At 45.2% G+C, this 26,025-nt stretch overlaps 1 protein-coding gene across 3 annotated transcripts in view; it reads left to right on the top strand.

Annotated features, from left to right (window-relative positions):
- The window catches only part of LOC141785799 (neuropilin-2-like), a 72,639-nt gene that overhangs the window by 12,099 nt on the left and 34,515 nt on the right, over positions 1 to 26,025 (top strand). For all 3 annotated transcript variants that reach the window (XM_074664322.1, XM_074664321.1, XM_074664320.1), the window contains exons 3-5: positions 12,134 to 12,315; positions 20,616 to 20,846; positions 25,558 to 25,713. In XM_074664322.1, coding sequence (XP_074520423.1) covers positions 12,134 to 12,315; positions 20,616 to 20,846; positions 25,558 to 25,713 — 569 coding nt within the window. The remainder of the gene's footprint in view (positions 1 to 12,133; positions 12,316 to 20,615; positions 20,847 to 25,557; positions 25,714 to 26,025) is intronic.

Raw genomic sequence — 26,025 nt, forward strand, 5'->3', positions numbered from 1 at the left:
ATTTTTTTTTCAGTTCAATATATTTATTCTTCACTATAGTATAAACTTGCAATGCTGTGTTCATGTCCAGTGTGGAAAATCACCTACTGTTCAATCCCTCAGGGGCACAAGGATGTGTTAGGGTACCTAAACATGGTACCTTTCAATTTTAAGTGAAACGGTACCCAGTACTTTTGACAGAATTGGATTGGTACCTATAAAAGTACCTGATTTGGTACACATCCCAAGGTATCGGATTGGATCAAAACATATCATGAAAACATTGGATTGGAAGTCAAAAAATCTGTATCCAGACATCACTTAAATAAAGTAAAATAAACAATTACAGATTAAGCTTTACTTGTCTATTAATGTGAATATATTTTTCCAGACTGAGAGAGGGGCCCTGATAAAAAAAAGTTATTGGACAGTGAGGAGAGATTTCGCCGAGTTGGTCTTTGCAGGAAAGTCTGTAAAAAAGGGATTAATCATGACCTCCAGAGGGTCACATGACAAATTCAAACACTCTTATTGGTTTCTGAAGGGTTTCTTCTTTTTTGAAAGTATTCCATAACAGCTGGGATGTATTGTGTGAGTGTAGAGGGCCAAAAATGGGTACACTGCCTCAAGGCAAAGAGGTACCAAAGAGGATTCTGTCTCCTCAGAGTCAGTTGTACTTTCAGGGATGAAGACTCCATTTCCCATGAGCTTTATCACCACCACAACATGCAGATGCAGTTTGCGACAACATTTTTGTCCTTTTTTTAGGACATATTTGCATTTGAGCCCGATGATTAAAGTTTGTAACGGCAGAAAGATGAAACATTGAATAAAACATCACTACTGTAAAGTTCAAACAAATTTCGAGCATCATTAATGCCTCGGTGACATTATCAGCCTGTAATCCCCCTCCATCTGATAATCAAATGCCAAGCAACATTTAAAAAAATCTGCGCGGCGATAAAGAGGGCAGATAGAGCGGTGGGAAAAGACGAGGAGATAACATGAAAGAGAAGAACTGTGATCCACTTTGACAGAGAGGAGAAACATGGGAGGGAAAAAAAGAGGAAGGAGGGGAGAATGAAGGCCAGCTGTTTGTGTGGATGTGACCGCGATGGTCTGTTTCCTCTTTCAGAGACATGAATAATCCAAATCATATGTTGTTCTATTGTCTTTAGCTGGAGGAAGGAGGGAGAGGATCAGGCTGCTCGCTTTTCTGAGCTGAGTCAGAGGGAGAGTTACGCAAAGACGCTTCTGTGTCCTTATTTCAGCTGGTTAACACTTCAGGTACCAGGCCTGGGATAACTGACGGATCCTTCATGAGTCCAACCCTCTCTGAGGTTCATTTCCTGGATTATAAACTCAGATTAAAAGTATTTTGTGTGTTTCAGATGAACTAAATTGCATTTTGATTTATCTGTGCCGTCTCCAGCTCTAATTTCATCCTCGCCGCCTGCAGCCCCTCCTTTCTTTCTCCTAAAATGAAGAATTAATAATCCTCCATGTATGTTTTATTGTTCGCTCACAAAGCGCTTTGTGTGGCCAGGAGAGAAACGTTACTTTCATGCGGACATCAATTGGTGAAAGGCTTTTTGTAGTGGCTGTCGGCTCTATTCGCACGCCTGTGCCACGTCCCGGCGACTGTAAATGTTGTTTTGATGCCTCAGCTTTGTGCCTCCAGGTTTCTGTCGCTTTGTGTCAAAAGCAAAAAAAAGAAAATACACGTTGCATAATTACCTCGCTGGCAGTGTGTATGCTTCTGAGTGTTTCTGAGGACTTTTGCAGCGGTGCAGCAGGGGGAAGTCCAGTGTGCTGCAGAGAGGGACGGCTCAGCTGTTGATAAGCAGTGTGTGGAGCAGTTTCTCACAGCCTGAGGCGAGCAGGGCAAGAGGAGGAGGAGGAGGAGGAAGCTGAAATGCTTTTACCAGAAAGGGGGTTATTCTTCTTCTTCTTCTTCTCCTTTTTTTTCTTCCACACTCGCCTGGAGGAGCTGAGGCCTTGGCCTGCCCTCTAACACACACTCCCACTCACAGTCCCCTTCACCTTCCATGTATGAGTGTGTGAGGATGTGAGTGTGTGGGTGGGAGAAACGCTCCACATGTGAGTAACTCTGTGAGAATGTAAGTTAGTTTGTCCAACCAGCTCATCTCCTGGTTTTTAAAGGCCCATTAGAGAGAAGGGGATCATGCCAACATTTATTTATGCAGAACCTCCAGCACTAATGTGTTTGCCCTTCTGGATGCATTTCCCTGTTGGGCGCTGAAAAAAGCAGCAGAAATCAGTGGAAAAAGCCAAAGTACTGCTCGATACTCCTCCTCTCGCCGTCCTCTGCTCTGCTTTTACTCGGATTGATCCGAGCCCTGTAGCTGCCTCACTCGTAGCTTCCTTTTTCCCTTTTTTTCCTTCCTGTACGATTAGGCACGGCAGTGTGGAGAGCAGAGAGGAGATTTTTGCATGTTTTTCACGGTGCTCGGTGACGGTGAGGGCGAAGGGGAAGCTGGAGGAGGGAGAGCAGAGGTGGAGGGCCCAGCATCTCGGTCGAGGCTGAAAAATCTGCATGACAGCTGGGATTACAGAGTTAGGAGTGTGTGTGTGTCTTTGTGTGTGTTACCTGACATTCTTCCAACATCAGTGCATGCTGGTATTTGTAGTTTTTCATTTCTTCAGGCTAGGGCTGCAGCTATCGAATATTTTAGTATTCGAGTATTCTACTGAAAATCCCATCGATTAATCGAGTAATCGGATAAAATACATTTTTGTTTAGTTAAAGAGCAGTTATTTTTCAAATGAAATTTTTTCTCTTTAAGAAATAGAATTTTCTGATACAGCATGTCAGTAAGAGCACTTGCTTTGGTAGCTCCAAAATTTGTTGTCACACTTTGGATATCTCATCAAATGTTATGGACCCAAATGGCACCCGTTTCGTAGAATGACCCATTGGTCTCCAAACTCCAGAAAAGAAGCTAGATTTGTTGCTAGTTGCTATTTTGTATAAGAGGTAGCTTGATATGGCCTCAGCTCTATTTGAAATAACACTCTTTGATCTTTTTTAAAAATGAAACGATTCCTCGAGGAATCGAGAAAATTACTCGAGTATTTTTTGTAATCGAGTACCTCGAATCATTCGAGGAATCGTTTCAGCTCTCCTTCAGTCTGGCCCATCATTAGGTTTGTGCTTTCAGGGTTAAAGGATTGCAAATGAGATGAGTCCTTGGTGCTTAAATGTGTACGTGTGTGTGTTTTTAAGCATCCAACCTGTCGGTGCAGGAGCACTCATCAGACATCATCTCCCCCTCGGGCACTTTAGGCCCTTATAAAAGAGAGGAAAGTGCTCCGTCAGCCCCAGCAAAGGGTCTGATCTTCTAATATCCTGGTCCAGCTGGAGATTTTCCCTCAGAGGGTTCAAACAGTCAGTACTTGGACGATGCAGCGTGTCCAAACGGCGGCTGCACTGCAGCAATCAAATCGGCAGGCGAGCGCTGCGTGTCTGAGGTGGCACTTTAATTCAGGATTTCATTTCAGGGTGGGGGGGAGCCCGGCCGCGTGCCAAATAGCTCTTACCTCCAGGTTGCCAGCCGATTGATGTGAAGTAAATGTAATAAAGGCTAGATGAAATATCAGGCCCATATCTCTAATGCAATCTGCCATCACCGAGCCCCAGGATGCTTCGCAGTGATACACCGGGAGCTGAGGAAGAGGAGGAGAGAAGTGGAGTCCATCTTCATCTCTCTCTGCATCCTCTCTTTCCTTTTCGTCAAAGAGGGAGCGTTTGATTCTGACACCGTAAACCTGAAGCTCCAGCTCTTCATCTCCTGACTTTTTTATTTCTTATGTTATCGAACGCTGCCTGAGGTGGACGATTTGAGCTTCTAACTTTATAACACACACACATCATAAATCCCCACGCTCTGTGACATCAAGGCTGTGTGTGTGTGTGCGCATGATATCACCTTCTTACGTATCCCCGCAGGGCGCACAGAGAGGCAGAGAGGTGTGGGATCAATGTCTGTATTCCGCTTGTAATGGGAAATCGATAGATGATCAGGAGTGGCCCGAGGGAGGAGGAGGAGGGAGGAAGGGGACGGTTAGGGATGAAAGGAGAGACAGATGAGAAGCCAGAGGTCACGACTGAAGGGAGTTGTTCAGGTTCTGATGTGTCAATACCAGGTCACGTGCGGCGCTTAGGGCGAGATCACGGTCACGGCTGTGGGAGCGGTCAGCGCTGTGATGATGATTTAATGAGTAGCAGGTTAGCTTTAATGTGTGAGCAGCAGGTCTCTGATGTTTGCTGGGTTAGCATGGCTAGCTCATCCATCTTCGTGGAGATAGATCTTATATTCCCAATAATGATGGATGGAAGGGCAGGTCGATGTCACCACTTCTCAGCTCTCACCTCAGTACCAGTACGTCGCCCTCACCTCCTTTTCCTTACCTTGTGGGAAACATCTGGCCTAGCACCAGTTAGCATTGACATGCTACAGGCTGCTGACAGCTGATTTCATATGTAAACAATGCAGCCATGGTTACATGTAGGATCTCCAGACAAACACAGGAGCAAAAATAGTAAAAATATCACTGAAGACAAAACCAGCTTGGTGTCCACGACTAGAGAATGAACCACAAAGTGATGATACACTCCAAATGCAAAGATGACAAAAAAATCACAACAGGCAGCCTCAACCAACAGGTCAGCACCTAGCAACTAATGAGACCTTCATGGAAAAAGAAGCTGGAGGAAGCAGGAGTCTCCGTCATAAATCCGCTGATAGGTCGATTAAAAGGCATCCAGCAGAGGCAGCGGGGTCACAGCTTCAGCACGGACAGCAGTTACAGGCTGATGTTTCCAATCGATGCCGCACTAGAAGGTCCAGGCGGGGGCCCAGCCCAGACTGCCTGTGGTCAGCGGTTTGGCCCCCGTCAACTGTAAGTACGAGTGCGTGATGGACGGCTGAGCAGGGAGGTGAAGGAGGAGGAGAAAGGGGAGTGCTGTTTGTTTTTTGGGCTAGATTGAAGATGGCAGGCCCTGCAGATCTGCAGGGATTTCGCTCACAGCATCTAGTTAATATTTCAGAGGCACTTATGGTTTATTAGAGTCCCCATCGAGGGCGGGAGGAGCCTCAGCGCACAGTGTGTGTGTGTGTGTGAGTGCACTGTACGCCCTCCCAGCTTTACTTAATTTCTGCTTCTGTACATCACAGGGAGGAAGAGGAGTGAAGCGACAGGCAGTTGTTCTTTGTTTACAGCTCCGGGATCCTGAGGCTTTCTGGGCTCTGAGAGGAGAACAAAAAAAAACACAAACCAGAGCCGGGGGGAGGAACGCTTTGACCGAAGAACCCGAGCGTCAGAGCAGCAAAGACTGTTTTTTCTCCAGCAGCTGTTGCTCTTTTATCAGGAAATTAAGAGTTAGTGTAAAGCTTTACGGAGATGTAAATAAGTCAGAGAGCGACTACAGAAAGCCAAAAAGGCTTCCCTTGAGCATCCCTGCCAAGCTTTGACTGCTGTTGTTCTTAACTTCGCTCTGATACTCGCTCGTGTGCCCTCTGTTTCACACATTGAGGGAATCGCCCAACCATCTGCACCAACAATGTGTCGAGAGTTTAGCTGTGAGCCTGAGACAGTGACCGCTGACCGCTCGATGTCCATTATTCAAACACCTTCTGGTTATTCTTAGCACCATGATTGTAGGTGAAAACACACTTTTACACCCAAAATAGCAAGAGTCTGAATGAAACACACATGAGGCATCATGCAGGGTGTGTGTGCTGACAAACGACAGAGGTGTGAAAGGCAATTAGCTGTTTTGGTTAAAGGATATACGAGAGCAGAGGAGTAGACGTGTCTGGGCTGGTGGAGGGTTACCAGCCCCTAAGGGTTTCCAGTTCCTGTAACCCCTCTGTGTCTGGTCCAGCTCGTCTCTGGGTGTCACAGGCAAAGGGGGAGGGGGAGTCAGACAAACTGCCAGACGGAAAACTGGCAACAGGGAACTCACGGTGTCAGACGAAAGGCGGGGTTTGGATCAAAACGGCCCCTCTAATGGATTCTGGATCGGGGTGTGAGGGATGATGCTTATGTGTGTGTGTAAAAAAATGATTTATGTGTGCAGTGTAGTGGAATGCGTTCAGACAGCACACACACACACACGTCAGACCCTCATGCATGTATTCATCAGAGCCTGGAGAGAGCCTGAGCGAACAGGTCAATAATCACATCTGAGGAACACTCACTCACTGACGCTAATCCACGACAGGAGCGCGTGAGATGCTCAGACACAGAGAGAAAGAGACCCACTCCAAAATCAATTAAAACCTAATTAGGCTCTCAGCTCGTTCGCAGGCCTTTTATCCTCAGTGCTGGCGATATGACGTGAAGTGTGTGCGCGCATGCCTCTGTCTGTTTGCATGTGTGTGTGTCAGTCAGGGATAGCCGCGGCTCTTACAGGCTCAACGTGGGAGCTGCTCTCTAAAGCCCGTGCGATCGCCTCGGCAAAGCAGGATTACAAGCGAAACAGGAATAAGACAGCCGGACAATTGGCTTCTTTACTCACTTCAGAGCTACTTTTGTGCAGATTTGCTTCAGCCTCAACCTGTGTTTCCTGGCTTAAGCCTGCAGCTCCTAGAATTCAGCTTGATACCAGCTTCTGAAACCTTGTGACAAAATAAAACCATCACGTCAAATAAAAGTTGTTTTTTAATCTATTTCTTATCTAATTTGGCTTTTTTGTGTATTTTGTTGAACTTGAAGTCCAAGTTTATGCCTTTTTAATCATCAAATTAATTTTTTTTAACAACTTGTCAACTAAAATATACATCTGAAATTGACTTTAGTCACAAATTTACTCATTCTCTGCTTATTTTTCATTAAGCTGCTAAGCCAGGGATGGCCAACCAGTCAGAGACCAAGAGCCACAAAAATGGCTGTGGTACTATGGAGAGCCTCATCACACACGTGGTCACTTCCTCTCACACATAAACGAAATGGCATAAAATGAAAATCAATACCTTTCCAATTTTCAAAGCGAGATTTATTATATTTGTGTGTTTAAATTCGTACTAGAGAAGAGAAACTGAAACTTTAGTATCAATCCCACCTGATCCCAACTTTGGCATCCATATATATATATATATATATATATATATATATATATATATATATATATATATATATAATATATATATATATATATATATATATATAGTTTAGATTAATCAGCACACTGCAACTCATAACTATATTTTTTTTACTTTTTTGTAGGGCTGTGACTTTAACGTGTTAATTAGACTAGTTAATTACATTGCACATTAACACGTTATAAAAATCAACGCAAGATTAACTCTCGGGCTGCTAGCCATTTTCAGAGCATCTTCAATGATCATTTAAGACCCAAATAATAATGTTTTCTATGACCATGTAAACACCAAAGTTACTTAAGAAGAGTGGACTCTCTTCTTTTATGTCTCTCTTCCTGTTTTTGGTCCAAAAAATAGAAATTTCAAACTTTTTTGATCGCATTCACCTCAGGCGCTCCATTCTTTGATCCTCTCCATGATCTCCGTTGACTTTCCTCACGATGGCGCCGCTCTTTCTCTCTGAACTACCTTGACACATCCTCAGTTGGAGCGTGAGCTGCCTGAACTTTTCTGACTCGCAGCGTCTCGCTATGCCTCTGTCATCTTACATCTTCTCCTCATATCCATGCTGAGCTCTCATCCAAAGAGCGCACCGCTCTCACCCACAGTAGTTTACGAGCAGGATTTTGATCGACAAGCTTCTACCAAAATCTGTTTGAATTGAAAAGTGTTGCTTCTGATGTTGAATATTTATGTGATTAAAATGTGATTAATTACGATTAATTACTTACAAATGGCATAATTAATTTGATTAATTTTTTTAATCAAGCCCCACCACTACTATATAGATTTTTTTTGATAAATGGATCGAAGAGTCACACACCGAAAGGCAAAGAGCCACATGCGGCTCGCAAGCCACAGGGACTACTTTTCTTTGGTGGAAGAGGAGGCAAAATGGCTTTTTTGGTTCCAAAGGTTGCAGACCTGAACCAGCATTTTAAATACAGGAAGTGGTGTCCTCATACTCTCTGCTTCTTCTTCATCCTGACTGCTGTGAGAGATGCAGACTGTGCACAAAGTGACAGCATCATCCCAAACTAACCCTCTTAAATCTAAAGCTCCCTGGATGTAAATATGACAGCTGTGCTTCCTTTTGAAGGTTGGTTTTAGTGTCATCCACTCTTCTTACAGATCCTGGCTCGTCATGAGACCTGTGAGGTTACCTAACACAACTGTTTGTGTTAAAACCCTGTGCCTCCTCTGTGTTTTATTTCTGTCTCCATGTTCGTATCCATCCTCTCTCAGCAGCTTCTTTTGTTAAATTAGTTCCAGCTCCTCAGAACAATCCACGCCTGAGCGCTTTATGTTGGCGAAACAGACCTCCTACACATGTACACATATCTGGCTCTGTGCGCTCTGGATGTTGGCGACACTGCAGGGCTCACTGCCGCATTTTAACACTCCAATCCTCACCTGTCACCTGCCACGCTGACCCAGATTAATGTGATTGGGATTATCCCTCCATCAGCAGTCTCAGTCCTGCATGCTCTGTTTAAGGAATCAATGCGCCGCAGGAATGAGATCGCCAGAATGAAAGCAGCTTAGTGACTCTTCTTAATCCAGGTTTTATTCCAAGCTGCAGCACAAAAGAAGTCTTAGCGCTGAGCTGCTGCAGAGGAGCAATGAGGAGCGCTGATTGGTCCCCTCCTCAGATTTACTGAGGAGCGACATTAGCCCGATGCTGTGTTTAAAACTTGAGACGTCTGCTGTGCTTTTTTGCAGCACTGGAGAGACGATGGCGGTGATCACGCAGACAGCAGCAGCCTTGTTGTTCATCTGACGGGCTAATTGAGGGGTGTGTGTGTGTGTGTGTTCTCGGAGCTGGGGTGTCCTCGATGCTCCTGTGGCGATGCAGTTAGTTGCGCAGGGAGTCACGAATGAATAATATGGAGACAAATTACTCACAGTTGTGCAACACAAACACATCAGGGTGCATGTTTAGCTGGGAAATGCACACCCATATACACAGTGTGCATTCAACAGGAGGTGGAGAGGAGTTTTGAGGCCTGTTTACGGAGAATATAGCTCTGGCTTGGTTGTTACTAGCTGCTAGCTCCTAGCGCTTTTGGAACTTTTCATCCCTGCTTTCTTGAGATAGACTAATATTCCAAGGAGGCTGACAACCAATATTTGGAGCTGGTATTCATTTACAGTCAAAGTGAAATATTGGCTTCAAAATATTGAATATACAAACTCCAACACTTTGTTTAAATCCCTTTAAAGTGACACTCCAGGATGGAACAAGTTGGGTCTTATCACAAGGTTTAGGGCAGAAATTACCCCTACAGCAGTGTTTTTGTGCAGCAGAAGCCCAGAGCGCACACACCAAACACCCCCTCCCTGCTCCTCTGCAGGTTTCCTCTGCACTCGGACGGGGCCATATTTTACTTGACCAAAAACACAAATAAACTGACTCCCACTGAAAAAATCTGATATCGGTCTGCATTCACGCTTTATATAGAGAATTTTCAGCGCGTTACTTTCACACAAAAACACCGCTAAATAAGGCTCTAGTTCTTATCCTGTCTCTTCGTCCTGGCAGACTACCTGCGTTTGTTTATATCTGGCACGCTGCACGCGCGGACTGATACACTAAGCGGCGAGCGCCTCGTAGCCAGCTGTGGCTCTGCGGCGGAGGTAGTGCCGTTTTATGACACAATGAGAACCAGAGCCTGATTTAGCGGTGTTTTTGTGTGAAAGTAATGCGCTGAAAATTCTCTATATAAAGCGTGAATGCAGACCGATATCAGATTTTTTCAGTGGAAGTCCGTTTATTTGTGTTTTTGGTCAAGTAAAATATGGCCCCGTCCGAGTGCAGAGGAAACCTGCAGAGGAGCAGGGAGGGGGTGTTTGGTGCGTGCGCTCTGGGCTTCTGCTGCACAAAAACACTGCTGTAGGGGTAATTTCTGCCCTAAACCTTGTGATAGGACCCAACTTGTTCCATCCTGGAGTATCATTTTAAACATGTTTATTGAACAGCTCCAAGCCCTGACACCATAAAGTTAAAAAACAAAACAACAACAACAAAAAAATAGCTACCTTAAGTTTTCTACAGTAAATACAGTTTTCCAAAACTTCAGTGTGACTGGAAGAAAATTATCAATTATTTTTTCTGTTTAGTTTTCACATGACTTTGACTTGGAGTGTTTTGGCCGTCTCGGGCTTCCATAGCGTAAACAGAATGAATCGCTCTGAAATATTTTCAATTTAAATTATTTCTCATCATTTCTCATGAGGCAAAAAATGTATTCCGTGAGTATTGATAGGAAAAGTGTTTTTGCGTGTCTGTGAAAGTTAAAAGTGAATAAACAACAAGATAGTCACTACGCTAGCTGTTAGCATTTAGCTAGCGGACTTTTGTTAACTGAAGCTAGCCGTAAGTGCTTCTTAACTTGGCATAATTATTTCTACTTTACGCTGTGTGACACAACTGTACGCACAGCTTTTACTGCTGATTGGCTATTAACTGAGCATTAGCTTTTCTTGTAACCAATCAGATTGTACTGTGGGTGGGAGTGGTGACTGCAGCTGCATCAGTGCCAAAATAACACCGTTCTAGATGTATTTCTTATCGGCTTTCAGATAAGTTTAGATTAAAAAAAAGGCTGATGCTGATATTCCACCAAATGTCAAATACTTGCACTGATAATAAAAATATCCTTACTGCATTTATACCAATAAACATGTTACAATAGAGCCCAGGTTTAAAAGGAGCAGACTACACAGACATATTACAGAGCAGATTGCCATCTAAAACCTGCAGCTCCACTGTCAGCATTTTATAAATCACACCAACAAAGAATGGTATCAATTATTGGACCAGAGGTAAGAATGACTGTTTCCATTCTGCTGAGCTCACCTGTCTGACGCCTGGAGGTGCTGCTGTCGTGTATAAATAAGAATTAAAGCCCAGTTTGGAAACAGCATCTGGAGCAGCAGCTGGCTCCTGGATGGTTTCAGTGAGACAGAGTGTAAACGACATGTTAACACACTGATCGTGATCTGTCTGCACAGGAGGCCTGGGAATTGAATCTCCTGCAAAAGGTTCCTGGTACTTCCAGAAAGGTCCTGCACTCAAATATGGCTCATTTGTTGCTTTTTTTTCTCAAGTGTGGGAGAGATCGCCTCACAGATTTGTGCAAAGGAAGCTTTTTCCTGGCAGGAAAACATCCTCCTCAGTTAGAGAAGTGTGTGTGTGCGTGTGTGTGACTCTGTTCTGCTGCTTGTGTCTAATAATGTTGAAGGAATGACACACAGAGCTCTGAGCTAAATCTGGATCAGCCAGGTGGGCTCTTGCTCTTTCCCTCTCCCTGTGTCTCTTTTACTCTGTCACACACTCTTAAAAACACACACACACACACACACACACACACTGACCTGACAGCTAAGAATCTGCTTTAACTCTTCAGGGTCAGCTGGCCATTCAGAGGTCGTAATGAGCTAAGAGCGCAGGCATGTGGAAGCTGAAAAGCCGGGCGTCTTGGCGTTTACGTCCCCCCTCCGTCGTCCTCACCTTTCCTCTCCTCTCTTTACTTTTTCATGAGCTCCTCAGTCTATTTTTACTCCTCTTATTAATGAGTCCGCCCGGCTGTCTGTTTGCAGGCATCTTCGCCCCCTCACGCTGCGGCCACTTGCTCCACTTCCCTTCCGTTTGTCCCTCCGTGACTCAAGATCCAGTGAAGTGAGGACGGTTTGCCCCGAGCTGGTGTAAAAACAGATCTGAGTCAGTCGTCCTGAGCAGAATCTGAGTCGTTAGAGCTAAATTTGTGGATGCAGCTGAGGGGAAAGAGCAAAAATAAAGCACGGATGAAGTGTGTTTATGTATTTGTCTTAATGTTGTGTTTCTAAAAGCTCTGTTTGGACATTGTGTGCGCTGCCAAGTCTACACCTGTTGTTGCATAACCCCATAACTATCTATTTTTACCTCCTCTAAGCCTTAAACTCTGCTCCAACAAAATCAATCCATACCAGATGCACAGCTTCCTCTCTAAAAGAAAAAAACAATTCTTCTTTTTCTTTCTTTAAAGGTATGACTTCATCGAAATCAGAGATGGGACTTCAGAAAACGCTGACGTCCTGGGTCGACACTGCAGCAACATCGCTCCAGCGCCGATCATCTCATCCGGAGCCTCCCTCCAGATCCGATTTGTGTCAGACTACGCCCATCAGGGGGCGGGCTTCTCTCTGCGCTACGAGATCTTCAAAACAGGTGAGAGCGTGGACCTTCAACTTGAAAGATCCTTCCCTACTTTCAGTATCGACACACAATCCGTCCTCTCAGCCTCTGCTGGAGGTTTGGAGCTGCCATGTGTCTCCCCCAGCTTCCAACATCTTTATTGTTACTGGCAGAAGTGTCGTTTTCTCAGCACAGTTGAGGGATCTTAATATTTTTCTGCGATTATCAGGTCTGGAAACAATCAAAGCTGAATCTGTTGAAGAGATTTATCAGGGAACAGAGAGTACCGAGTGTTTCTTGGCTGTCCTGATTATCTGATACTTTGATTTATGACAATATTTTTCCAGTTTTGAATAACGCTGATGCACGGTTTGGAAAAGGAGCGACTGCAGCTGATTAAAACTTGAATCATTTGATGTTTTTTTTACAATCTGGAGGAAATCTGAGTAACATCTGTGGAAAAATCTGTCTTAAAGAGGACATATCATGCTTGTTTCTCCTTTCACTATGCCAGACGAGGATGCCTGTAAAGCATTTCTGCCCTCAGTACAAGTCATTTAGTTCCTTCATTGCCCCACAATAGCGTTCTCAATATCCTCCTCTTCTGAAGATCTTGTTGAAACGCTCTGTTTCGAGAATGACCTCCAGTGACCTCGCAGCGTCACAGCCCTTTGTGCTCTGATTGGTCAGTTTTATCAGAGGGGCGGAGGGGGTAGAGCCAGGGGGCGGTTTTTGCAGCATGGCAGTATTTACAAAATCGCCATATTGGATGGAGCAGACCGAGCGAGTTTGCTGTTTGCCAAAACTTCACCGTAAGGCATTGATAGCAGTAATAAAATGGCAGAGTGTAGGATACGTCCTTTTGTATTGGACCCCGAGTCAGACCCGGACGGTTCTGCAGCTCAGGAGGAAGAAAATCCACCTGGACACAGATCATCTCAGGACACTTCAGTGTGGTGAGTCAAAGCGGTACTGTAACATGTATAGTTTATACGTGGAAATATAGGCAGACTTTACCAATAAACTATCTCTATAACAGGGCTCCATCCTGCTCCTTCACTTTTCTCTGTCTGTTTTATCCATCATGCTGAAAGTGTAGTCTAAAGATCGCCTCTACCGTCAGTTCCTCACTATGTTATTACCGCAGCATTATTGTGGTCCAGGTTCACAGTGCATGTCAGAACAAGCATGCAAATATCACAGTCCCACAAGTGTTACGACGTCTGCTAAAACTACAGTGTTTTAGCTGCTAATTCACCATGTAAAGCCGAGCTGCTCAGCAGAGCAGAGTCCCTGCATCCAGCACTCAGTCAGTCGGCTCTTGGTGATATCACAGAGGAGGAGCTGCTTTATCAGATTACTCCAATCAAAAGAAAGGATCCTTGTGTCGTCATGATGTTTGAAATCTCGCAGCCAACTGGCAATGACCTATTTATAGAGACATCAAATCTCGTTCCAGGATATCAGAAAAAATACAATATCTCATTTTTTGAAAATTCAGGGGGTGTAAGGTCTTGTTTTCAAATTTATTATATTATATGTAAGTATTAAATCAGGGATCAGCATGATATGTCCCCTTTAAAGTGCAGAAGTAATCAGAGAAACTTCTCCTCCTCTGCTGTGCTTTAATTCTTTAGTTAATGATTTTGTCCTCTTCGCCCGTGCTAATGGCCCGAAACCTGTGATCGTTCACCCCAACACTCTCCCAGCATCAGTAGAGGCAGTCGCGCATGTAAACAAGAGAGGGGGAAACACTACTAAAGTACTTCCAAGCCGCCTGAAAGCATGCGAGGAATGCTCGCTTAATTGGCGCAGGATCTGCTTCCTTTGGGGCGGCGCGGCGGGCTCAGAAGGAGGAGGGAGGAAGGCAGTGGGATGATGGAGAGAGCTCCGAGGCAACTTGGAGTTGGACTTAAAGGTCAAAGGTTTACAGTCGGAGGAGGAGGCGGGAGATTGATGAGGATGAGTGTGTGGCGAAATGGAATTTTCCTTGGAGGTCGTGGAAGTGCTCGGGTGCAGGTGAAGGTGTTCAGGAAGGTATATTTGTTTTAGTGGCGGAGGTGTTAGGTGTGTGTGTTGCTTAGCCTTGAGGCAGATTACAGATTTATGTCCAAGTGAGTTACCAGCTGATTGTCTTTGGAGCAGTCGGCGACAGAACACACACATGGAGCGGGTATTTTTAACCCTTTAAACCTTTATATTCTGATCCTTGCTGAGACATTTCAAAAAGATCTCCTGATTAAAACCTCAAAATGTTAGAAGAAACTACATGAAATCTGTTCCTGAGTTTAAAAATACCAAGAACACCCTCTGAAAATGTATCTGGGTTGATTAAAACAAGAACAGGAAGTGTGTTTTTAAATTGAAAGCTGCTTCGAATCGTCTCAAGTCGTCGGCGTCTGTGAAGCAGCAAAACTGAGCAGTCATCAAAGATCCGCTCTGACTTTTCATTTCCTACCTTTAAAAAAAATAAAAAAAGCTTTTTGTGTCAAACGAATGTGACCCAGATTTCCACGATCAGCTCTGTTACCAAGGCCACCAGCTCGAACCCTGCGATGTAATAGTGTAGATTGCATCTGCCTCACACACACACACAAGCACAGATGTAGATGGATTGAAGGCGGGTGGATGAGGGATGCAGTTGCCATGGCTATTATGAGATCCTGGTGTAAATTCAGGGGGTATAAGAGATTGTGTCACTGCAGGAGGACACGTAGGTGTCTGCTCGCCGCGTGTGTGGGTGGTTCCACTCTGTGTGTGTGTACGTGGAGGCGGAATGATAGATGCAGGAGTGAAAGCGAGAAAGAGACACGGTGGGAAAATGATTGGGGTGAAGGGAGACAGAACGACAAAAGAGGAGTGAGTCAGAGCGGGAATGTATTCAGGATGTGTGATTGAGGCCATGTGTTAATTGCGGCGTTTGCAGCGCCTGCACGCTCGCTCATCATCGCTGTTTGTCTTCGGTGAGGCCGCGGGTTCTCACTGAACACAGAGATCCTGGTGAAGATGTGTTTGTTTACCAGAGTGGAAACAATTGCACGATCATAACTTTTACCCCTGTTTATGGATTTTAGCTGCCTTCTTTTAATTTCCAGACAGCTTTGAAGCACAGTGAATGTTGGAAATTAATGACGTGTGCTGATTTTTAAACGAACTAACTGTAAAGGGTGTGTCCTGCTCACAGAGACACCTGTGTGTGTGTGTGTGTGTGGGCTTCCTTACAGTCCAGGCTGACCCTGCCACACTGTGTCTCACCATCAGGCAGTGTGTGCGTGTGTTTTTGTTTAGTTCACTCAACCCTGTTACATAAGCGATGACTGTAACTACTCCAGGGGATCCTTTCTGTGTGTGTTTGTGTGTCAGTGTGTTTGTGTGTGATGGGGGTACGGTGCAGACAGAGCTCATTATTTCCTCTGCAGGAGGAGCAGGAGCTGACCTGTGACCCCACACCCTCCTGTACCCTCCTGTACCGCCATGAGGGGGAGTAAGGGTCAGCGTTTGCCCCAAAACAACATCCTTCCACCCACACACACACACACACACACACACACACACACATACATACAGTAATCCTGCTGCACGGTGAAAGTGCACGACCCCCCTCCTCCCTATTATTGTTATGGCCTACTTTGGTCCTACTCATGCGTGCTTAACCCTTTATTCAGCCCCGTCTGCCGCCCCCCCTTGCACACTTTCACTTACGTTGTCACGTGCTATAGACGCTGTTACCAGGGCTACAAGAGGAAGACTTGCAGGCGAATCCCCCTTTCACCCAGTCCCCCCTAAAGCCCACCACTGGCACGGCGAGGGCAGACGGCGTCGCAGCCAATCCGGCGTTGAGCACCCGAGGGCGTTGGGTCCCCTGCATGACCGCTGCCTGTGCATCTGTAGGGGTCACGGCGGGAGCACAGCCTTCAGCGGAGGACCCCCCTAACATTGGCCCTGCATGTTTTTCTGATGCTTTGATTGGACGCCGCCCTCAGAGGAAGTGATGGCTGTTACTATATGGCTGCTTGCCATCGCAGTGTTTACTCCTCAGACGCTCGGTTCATCCCGACGCGGGAATTACACACAAGTAATTAACTCGCAAAGGTAAATTAAATTCATGAATAAATAAAGTGGATGAGTGCTCAAGACTGATCTGTGATGAAGAGAGCGCGAATGAATAATAAGGCGTGTGCTAATTCTTCAAACAGGAGCAGCAGGAGGCGCCTCCATGTTTGTTTCTTCTTCTACTCTTGGAAAAGAAGTCGATAACTTCAGAACACAGCAGACGCAGACTTCACACTGATGTTTAATCATGTCAGAATGTGGAGTTGGCGCGCCAAGAATGTTGTGGGGTCTCCCTCTTGTTTGTGAAGTTGTCGTCAGTGTGGTGATCCCCCCTCCTCCTCCTTTCGCTCCAAAACACTCCCATTCCTTCCTTCCGTCGCACACACCCGTGCACACACATCTCCTCAGACGCCTCAGGAGAGCTTTTCCTTCAATGGAAATCTCGAACGGAGCTCAAGCAGGGTTACACGAGAGATCTGTCTGCGAGTGAGGAGTAGATGTATGTCAAGAGGGGAGACAGGCAGGTAGAGCGCCGGGGAGGGAGGGCGAGGGCGCGTTTGATGTGAGGCAGACACTCGCGAAACGCTGAGGTGAGCCCTCAGCAAGAGTAGCGTGCAAAGGACAGGATGAGCAGGGGCGGAGAGTTAAAAGAGTGAATGAACACAGGCTGTGTGCGTCGCTTCTGAGAAGACAGAGGAACGGAGGGAGGAGGAGGAGAGGAGGGAGGAGGAGGAGGAGAGGGATGCCCCGACACATGTGGAGCTGCTACATCAGGCACTCATGTGGAAGACTCGAGTGGTTTCTACCCAGCAACTCGCCCTCTTGCCCCCCCCTGCTGCCGTCACACACACATACACACTCACACCATGACCTCCTCCTCTCTGCCAGGGAGACACTCTCGCCAAATGGCAGCTCATGGCGACTCGTGATCACCGGCTGCGTACGGCGAACATGTGTGTGGAAGACGAGGGCGGTGGAACTTGTTTTCGGCGTGCTCATACACTGTGAGCTAATGAGAGGAGCTACTCATGCATACAGGAAGGAGGGCGCACATGCAAAAACACCAACACATGCATGCACACGGTGTGGGCACGTGGCGGCACGGTGTGTTTGCGGTAAAAAGATGTGTGTTTGAAGGCGATGGAGTCAAGCTGTGCTCAGATTGAAGTTTTCTGCAGGAGGACTCCCTGCTGCTGCACTGTGACCCAGTAAGGAACAAGGCCAGTGTGTTAGTGGGTCCAATACATGCTGAGACGCCATCACACACACCTTCAAACACACACAGGGGAGACTTATTGGAAGAGACACACACTCACATACTTTAATGTAGTCACAGCAAGCATCTTTACTCTAATTCATGCTGCTGCACTTCAAAAAAGAAAAACTCATCAAGTGTTTTTGCCTTATTTTTAGTAAAAAAAATGCCATTTTCGGACTTAATATCACTTCAACTACTGTAACTCCCTCCTAGCAGGTCTCTCTGTGTGTATGTTTAAATCTCTGCAGATGATCCAGAGTGCAGAAGCTAGTCTGGTCTTTAACCAGCCCAAAACAGCACATATCACCTTGCTGTTAATATCTCTCCACTGGCTTCCAGTGGCAGCTCCAATCAAATCAAAACTCTTCTTCTGGCTTAAAAAACACTTACTAGAATCACTCCTGCCTACCTGGGGTCCCTCATCCAGGTCTTTACTCCTTCTGGCCCACTATGCTCTGCTTGTGAAAGATGCCTGGTACTCCCAGCCCAGCAAGGCTCCAAATCACTAGCCAGACTCTTCTCCTCTGTTGGCTCCAAATCACGAGCCAGACTCTTCTTCTCTGTTCACTCCAAATCACTATTTAGACTCTTCTCCTCCGTTGGCTCCAAATCACTAGCCAGACTCTTCTCCTCTGTTGGCTCCAAATCACGAGCCAGACTCTTCTTCTCTGTTGGCTCCAAATCACTATTTAGACTCTTCTCCTCTGTTGGCTCCAAATCACTAGCCAGACTCTTCTCCTCTGTTGGCTCCAAATCACTAGCCAGACTCTTCTCATCTGTTGGCTCCAAATCACGAGCCAGACTCTTCTCCTCTGTTGGCTCCAAATCACTAGCCAGACTCCTCTCCTCTGTTGTTCCCAAATGGTGGAATGAATTACCTAATTCTATATGATCCACAGAGTCCCTTTCTACTTTAAGAGAAGTCTGAAGACTCATCTGTTCAGGGAACACTTAGGCCCTTAATCTGAGCCTTCTCCTTTTTGTCCTCAGGGGGAGAATGAGTCAAGGACTCAGCTCTTATTAATTTTTTCGACACTCTTACTGAATGTTGTTGAAGGTTGAAGTTTCTGTCTAAATTCTTGCTTGTGTTGTACGTCGCTTTGGACAAAAGCGTCTGCTAAGACAATATGAGCCGCATTCACTTGACCAGTCCAGAAAAATGTTATTTCAAGGCAAAAATGAGGTCTACATTGAGGTACAAAATGAGGTCACTTTTATTAAGACCTTAGTCTAATATCAAGCAAATGTGTCTCTTGTTCCATTGGCAGATTTTTTTAAACTTTTTCAAGCAACTCAGACCTTATTTTTGTCTTAAAATAACTTAAAATAAGACATTTATCGGGACTGACAAGTTGTGTGTGGCTAATATTGAGTATAATAGGACAATTTTTACTTCCAATAAGACAAAAACATTTAATAAGATTTCATTTTTTGCTGTGCAGGCGGAGCATCTGCAAAAATCTTCAATAAAAAGTTTCTGAATGCATTTAAACTGGAGCTATGTCTGGAGACAACATTTTACACACACACAGGAGGATAAAGGAGGGAAAGCAGCCATGAAGAAAAACATAAAAGAGACAAAAAGAAGCTGCTCCAGAAGAGAAAAACAAAGCGAGGAGGAGACGCAGACAGTGCGTGTCTCCCGGGTGTTTCTCCTGCTCCTCGCACTGATTGGGGTCAGTTCTCTGCCATTAACCAAGTGTAGACAGGGGAGGGTCAGAGCAGACCAGCCGCCCTCTCTGCTTTTATAGGGCTGCTGATAATAAGGACTGGAGCCTCGGAGGAATGCTGCAGCAGGAATGTGCTGTTAACATGTCTGTGATCCTAAACACTGCTTTTATGAATATGTAGCTGTTATCAAACCCCCGCCTGGCAGCTCTCTGACACCAAGCAGCCGGGCTGGATGCTGCATCACATTTTCCCAGGTCTGAAATGCACCAGAAGCTTCTCCCCTGAGCCTCCTCATCCTGACCTCTGCGTCTGCTCTCCAACACATGTAACGTGGGAAAACACAGGAAGGGGAGGCTCGCCTCCTTATGTGAGCTGTGGGCTTGCCAGTGCAAGCGTCTTGGCAGAGGAAAGATGAGAAAGGAGGATTCACTGCACGCTTTACAGCTCGTCTTTGCAAAAGGAAAGATCAATCAGACGCTCGGTGAGTGAGGAATCGAGTCGCTGCTGCTGCGGCTGTGAAGTTGTAAAACAAACGCCGTCCACTGCGAGTGCATTTATAAATAGCAGAGCCACTATTCAGCTCAGAAAGCTACAACCGCAGGCATGTCTGACATGTGCAGTTGAACAAAGACAAATTGGAAATCATGCAGTCTCTTAGCAACATTATCACACCAAGACTTTTGCCCTTCTGCTGTGCGTAAAAATAGACATACAGAGGAAGACGTACAGGCAAACAGACGGCGTGTAAAGATAGAAACGTTCACAAAGACAGTGAGACGGTTTGTGAATCAGACCATGTGTGTGGGACCGTCGCCCCACCATCCTCATTGATGTGCCGGCCCATAAACATTCGTCCGTGACTCAGGCTCCCCAGTGGGCTGCAGAGCAGTGGCTGATGGGTAGATGATCTGAGCCACACAGCTGCCGCCGCTCAAGGTGAGCCGCCCAGGGCGCATAAATCTACATGGTTGATGAGGAGCCGGCGCACAGGGCCCACTTAGAGCCATTACACAACGTTTGTGGAGTGTGTGAGAGGGGAAACACACTTTCACAGGACCAAAAAGTGACACAGAGAGATTTTCTGCTTCTTTTCTGTCGTGCTTAAAGAGACACGACGCACAAAAAGAGGCATTAGCCACGCCCACTTGAGCATTGTGTATTTTCCCCTTCATCAGTAATCATGAGACGCGTGTGTGTGTATATTCCATCTTTCGAGTCGTGATGAACGACCCCCTGAAACACCCTCTGCAAGTCAGATGAGATATCCTCCTGTGATCGATTGCTTCTGCCTGTATCTTCTCTGAACATGAGCGATTTCTGTTTTCTAAAAATCCTCTCATCCTTCGCTCAGGGTCGGAGTTCTGCTTCCGCAACTTCACCAGCTCCTCAGGGATGATCGAGTCTCCGGGGTTTCCTGATAAGTACCCTCACAACCTGGAGTGCTCGTACATGATCATCGCGCCGCCACACATGGACATCACCCTGACGTTCCTGACGTTTGACCTGGAGAATGACCCCCTGCTGGTGGGAGAGGGGGACTGCAAGTACGACTGGCTGGACGTGTGGGACGGTCTGCCTCAAGGTGAGGGCAAAGTCATGGGAAATACTGGCATGATGATTTTAAAACAACAAAATGAGAAAGTTTTAATTTGACTGTTTGCTTCATTACACGCTCCTTTTTGGTTTTGCAGAAACAGCTTTTCTCTAGCAGTACAGCAGTGTTGTTTTTGGCAGCTTAGTTTGATTCTTAATCTTTTGGATGAAAATGTGTTTTAGGTTTAGTCACATTTTAGTCATTTTGTTTTATGAAAGCTTTAGACAAGTTTTAGTTTAAAAAATTATTAGTCTTTATCAAGTGTTGTAGTTCATAAAACAACAGTTAACCTTAACTCTTTAGCATAATAACCAGATTCATTAGCAGACTGATAGCTTTAGCCTTTACTTTCCCATTGATGGAGATGTAAAGCTGCTGTGCTGTGCTTCATTGGGCAGACACTTTTAATCTTCATATTTCAACTTTTATTGTTTGAATGAATTGATCAAACATATCAGAACACTTTAAGGTTACTGACAAGACTGGCTAATAGCTAAACTGTAAATCTGTTTCTGTTAATCATAGTTTATAGGTTCATGTATATCTACTCTCCATATTTGGTCATAACCTCGGCCAAAAGACACCTTTTTTATTCAATACTCAAAGTAAGAACTGGATTTAGAATATCATCTATATATTATGCTTGTTTGTGGTCAAACTTCGTTAACTGAAGTTGGATAGAGAAGACACATTTAATAACAGCAGCTAACGTCACTGGTGTTTTAGTGTAAAAAGTGACCCTGTTAACTGGTGACTCTCAGCTGTTCATCATTGAAACGTTCAACTGAGAGTCACCAGTTAGCGCGGTCACTCTTTGCTCCAAAACACCTGTAGCTCTATAGCGGTCAGACCTGGATAGTATCATTTCTGACAGCTGATCACATAATAACCAGACATTTTTATGCTGCTTACAGCTTTGATTTAGTGTTTAAAGAGCAATAACTTGAAAATGAAAGGAGCTGAATGCTGCTTCCTTTGCCCAAATGTGTGTGCATCTTTATGACGACGTAGGTTGAAGAGTCTGATTGTGTGACTAGTGTCCATAAGTGTGTGAGTGTGACCAAACAAGGAAAGGATGCAGCAGCATTGCTGATACTTTTTAGCTCTTGAAGGACAGATTACACACTCAACAGGCAGAAAAAATATCATACACTTTGACCACCTGTCTGGTTTGTCCTGTCAGCTAAAACTCACAAACAGCCGTCACCATTTCATTATCATCATGAAAAAAAGGGGCATCATTAAGTATGGGTACTTTTATAGTTTCTGACCTAATTCTGTTAAAAGTACCAGGTACCAATTTATGTAAAATCAAAAGGTACCATGTTTAGTTACCTATATGCATCCTTGTGACTGTGAGGGAGTGGATAAGTAGGCGGTTTTCCATGCTGGACATGAACACAGCATTGCAAGGTTATATATATGTTTTATTATTAAACAAATTTATTTTTCCACATAAACACAAAAAAAGTACTGAACATTGGTACCGTTGAGTACCTATACCAGGGGTGGCCAGCCAGTCAGAGACCAAGAGCCACAAAAATTATTGTGGTACTACAAAGAGCCACACTATCTATCTATCTATCTATCTATCTATCTATCTATCTATCTATCTATCTATCTATCTATCTATCTATCTATCTATCTATCTATCTATCTATCTATCTATCTATCTATCTATCTATCTATCTATCTATCTTTCTATCTATCCATCTATCCATCAATCCATCTATCCATCCATCTATCTATCTATCTATCTATCTATCTATCTATCTATCTATCTATCTATCTATCTATCTATCTAGAAAGATAGCTATGAGCACATGTGCGATGTAGAGAAAAGAAACTGAAACTTAAGTATCAATCTCATCACCCAAGTATTGCTCAATACTGATCACAACATCAATATATCAATAATTTAGATTGATTGGTACACCACTGCTCATAACAATAGTGAATGGATCAAAGAGCCGCACACCAAAAGGCAAAGAGCCGCAGGTTGGCCACCCCTGACCTATACTGATTGCCAGGTACCAGGCATCGGTACCATAATGTGTCAAAGGGATACACACACACGCACACACACACACACACACACACACACACACACAGAAAGGGAGAGAGAGAGAAACAGACGCAGTCTGAAGTTTGGCGCTGTGGCGACAGTTAAGGTGAAACCAGCAGGCCAACTCCAAAGCTGTAGTAGCTGGTGTCGGACAGGAGCACAGCAGCAGGCCGTCTTCTTCACCGATCCCCAGGAACCTACAAGACAAACTCAGACCCTCCCAGAGAGGTGTATGGTCAGTAACTATAACAGGACAGTAAGACTAGAAGTTAGACTGACAGAAAAAGAGGGAAACAGGAGCCCTGTGTGTCAGTTCCCCCCAGCAGTCTAAACCTATAGCAGCATGACTAAGAGCTGGTTCAGATCTGATCCAGCTCTAACTGTAAGCTTTATCAAAAAGGAAAGTTTTAAGTCTACTCTTAAAGGTTGAGACCGTGTCTGCTCCCCGGACCTCAACCGGTAAGTTATTCCAAAGAAGAGGAGCCTGATAACTAAAGGCTCGACCTCCCATACTACTTTTAGAGACCCTAGGTACAACGAGCAGACCAGCATGTTGAGAACGCAAAGACCTAGACGGATTATACGGAACAATTAAGTCTTTAAGATACGATGGCCCGATGCCATTAAGCGCTTTGTAAGTCAAAAGAAGAATTTTAAACTCTATCCTAGATTTTATAGGTAACCAGTGTAGAGACGCTAACACTGGAGAGATGTGCTCTCTCCTCCCAGTCCAAGTCAGTACCCGAGCGGCAGCATTCTGAACCAGCTGAAGAGTCCTAATAGACTTATTAGGACAGCCGGATAAAAGAGAGTTACAGTAGTCCAGCCTAGAAGAAACGAAAGCATGGACCAGTTTCTCAGCGTCGCTCCGAGACAAGATGTGTCTAATTCTCTTGATATTGCGAAGATGAAAAAATGCCGTCCTTGAGACCTGTTGGATGTGAGAGTTAAAGGACAGGTCCTGATCCAAAAGAACTCCCAGGTTCCTGACAGTGGTGCTGGAAGCCAAGCTGATGTCGTCAGAGGCGGCGATGTTGTTCAAGAAAGCTTCTCTGAGATGTTTAGGTCCAAGAACAATGACTTCAGAATCATAGAAATAATTTCATCTTTACAGGTATTGTTTTTCCCCAGCTGAGTCTGCCGGCCTTAAATAAAGTGAGAGTGATGTCTGGATGAAAAGAAATCTTGTCAAGTCACACACTTTAAATACAATCTCAGCCTGCTGGGTACAAAAACAAGCCCCTCTCCTCGTTGTATCAGAGAGTCTGTTGCAGCCATCACACCTCATTTCATGCCTGCAATCCACAGAAGCAATTCCCAAACTATTTGTACCTGCTATCATGTAGACCTGGAAACATGTAAAAATAGGACCCAGGTGAACAAACACTGCTTCCCCTTCAAGGTGTGTGAAAACATGCTTAGAAAATCGATGTTTCTGGGTTCTCAGGGTATCACGCACACACACACACATCTCCCCCTCACAGAAATTTTCATCCCAGGCCTCGATTTCCGGAGCAGCCGTCTCCTCTTTGATGTAAGCAGCCTCTCCTTACATTCCTGCACATTACATAGAGGAAACATTATTTCACACCGTGGTCTGTAAGAGCCTGGACACCCTGAGGAGCAGCCCTTTCCCATGCTCCTCTTCCCTCTCCATAATAACACCCTTCATCACCCCCTTCCTATGCTCCCTGTCCTCCCTCCTTATCACCTCCCAGCTTCCTTCCTCCCTCAGGCTGAGTGAGAGTGACGGCTCGATATGTATCTGTTTGCATCCAATAGGAGGTGCTGAGTGTTTGGAAAGTGGCCTATCAGCAGCCATCAGGAACTCTCTTGAAAAACATTTGATGATGTTATCAAAGGGCTTTGATAGAGCCGCCATAGGCTAATGTTAGCAGCTGCCGAGCTGATGAAAACCCCATTAGTGGTGGTGAGAGGCTGACTTTCTCCTCTTTTTTAAAAGAAATGAAGCCGAGAACTGAGGATTTGCTCTAATTATTCTATTTTCAGTTGCTAAAAAGGGATCCGAAGAGGATTTAAAATTCCAATTATAGCCTTGAATTTGGCAGCTTTGATAGCTGAAAACAATTTATACCATTTAAAGTTGAGAATTAGGAGGAAATTAAAGTGTAACCCAGTTCCAGTGAGACGAGTCCTCAGGCAACTGGGTGAAGAATTTGGCGTCTGGTGCGGGAGCTGCTCTTGAGACTACCGTAATCCTCGGCAGTGTGTGTAGATGTGTGTGTGTTTGCAGCTGATCCCAGTGCAGCTTTGCATTAAGGCGGGGATTCCGGTTCCCCTGCTGGGCCCTGGCTGAGACACACATGGCAGACGGAGGGATGGACAGGGGAGAGGAGCGAGGAGGGGAGTGATGGGAGGAAGAAAGCACGCTGCGACTCATTAGACAACACTTACTGAAGCAGCGTGGACACTGGGAGCCTTTCTTTGCTGGATTCCTTTGTCTCTTTAAAGATGGAGGGGATGCTTTGTGTGATGCTGCCAGACAAAAGAAAAACACAGATAAGCTTTAAAACACGTCTTTTATTACGGTTTTAACCACACTCCATCCATCCTCACTCTTTTAAAGTCAAAAAAGCAAACACATGTTCAAACTATCATGTTTTCTTTCTGCAGTGGCTCCTCTGATCGGACGCTACTGCGGCACAAAGATCCCTCCAGAGATCCAGTCGTCCTCCGGCCTGCTGTCCCTCTCCTTCCACACGGACATGGCCGTGGCCAAAGACGGCTTCTCCGCCCGCTACAACATGACGCACAGAGAAGTCAAAGACTGTGAGTGCCTGTGTGTGTTTGTGTGTTTCAACAGCCTCTTCTGCGCTGACACTCTTACCCTCTCCATCTTTTCTACGCCTTCCTGCTTTAATGTTATTTCAGTCTCAAAGCTCTCTTTCACCTCTCCTGGTCTATTTTGCTCCCTCCTAAGAGAGCATTACTCCTCAGAAGCAGACGCGTACTATTTTCTTTTAGAATATAAATTAGCTCACCTCAATTTACCTCTCCTCACCTGTTGGGTGTCTGTCTGTCTCCCTTTGCCCCCTCCGTCTCTGGAGTTACCTTTTTTCAGGCTGTATAATACGCCGCTCA

The sequence above is a fragment of the Halichoeres trimaculatus genome, unplaced genomic scaffold (assembly GCF_033239565.1).
Source record: "Halichoeres trimaculatus isolate MK-OKI-2021-1 unplaced genomic scaffold, fHalTri1.1 fHalTri1_scaffold_24, whole genome shotgun sequence".
NCBI lineage: Eukaryota > Metazoa > Chordata > Actinopteri > Labriformes > Labridae > Halichoeres > Halichoeres trimaculatus.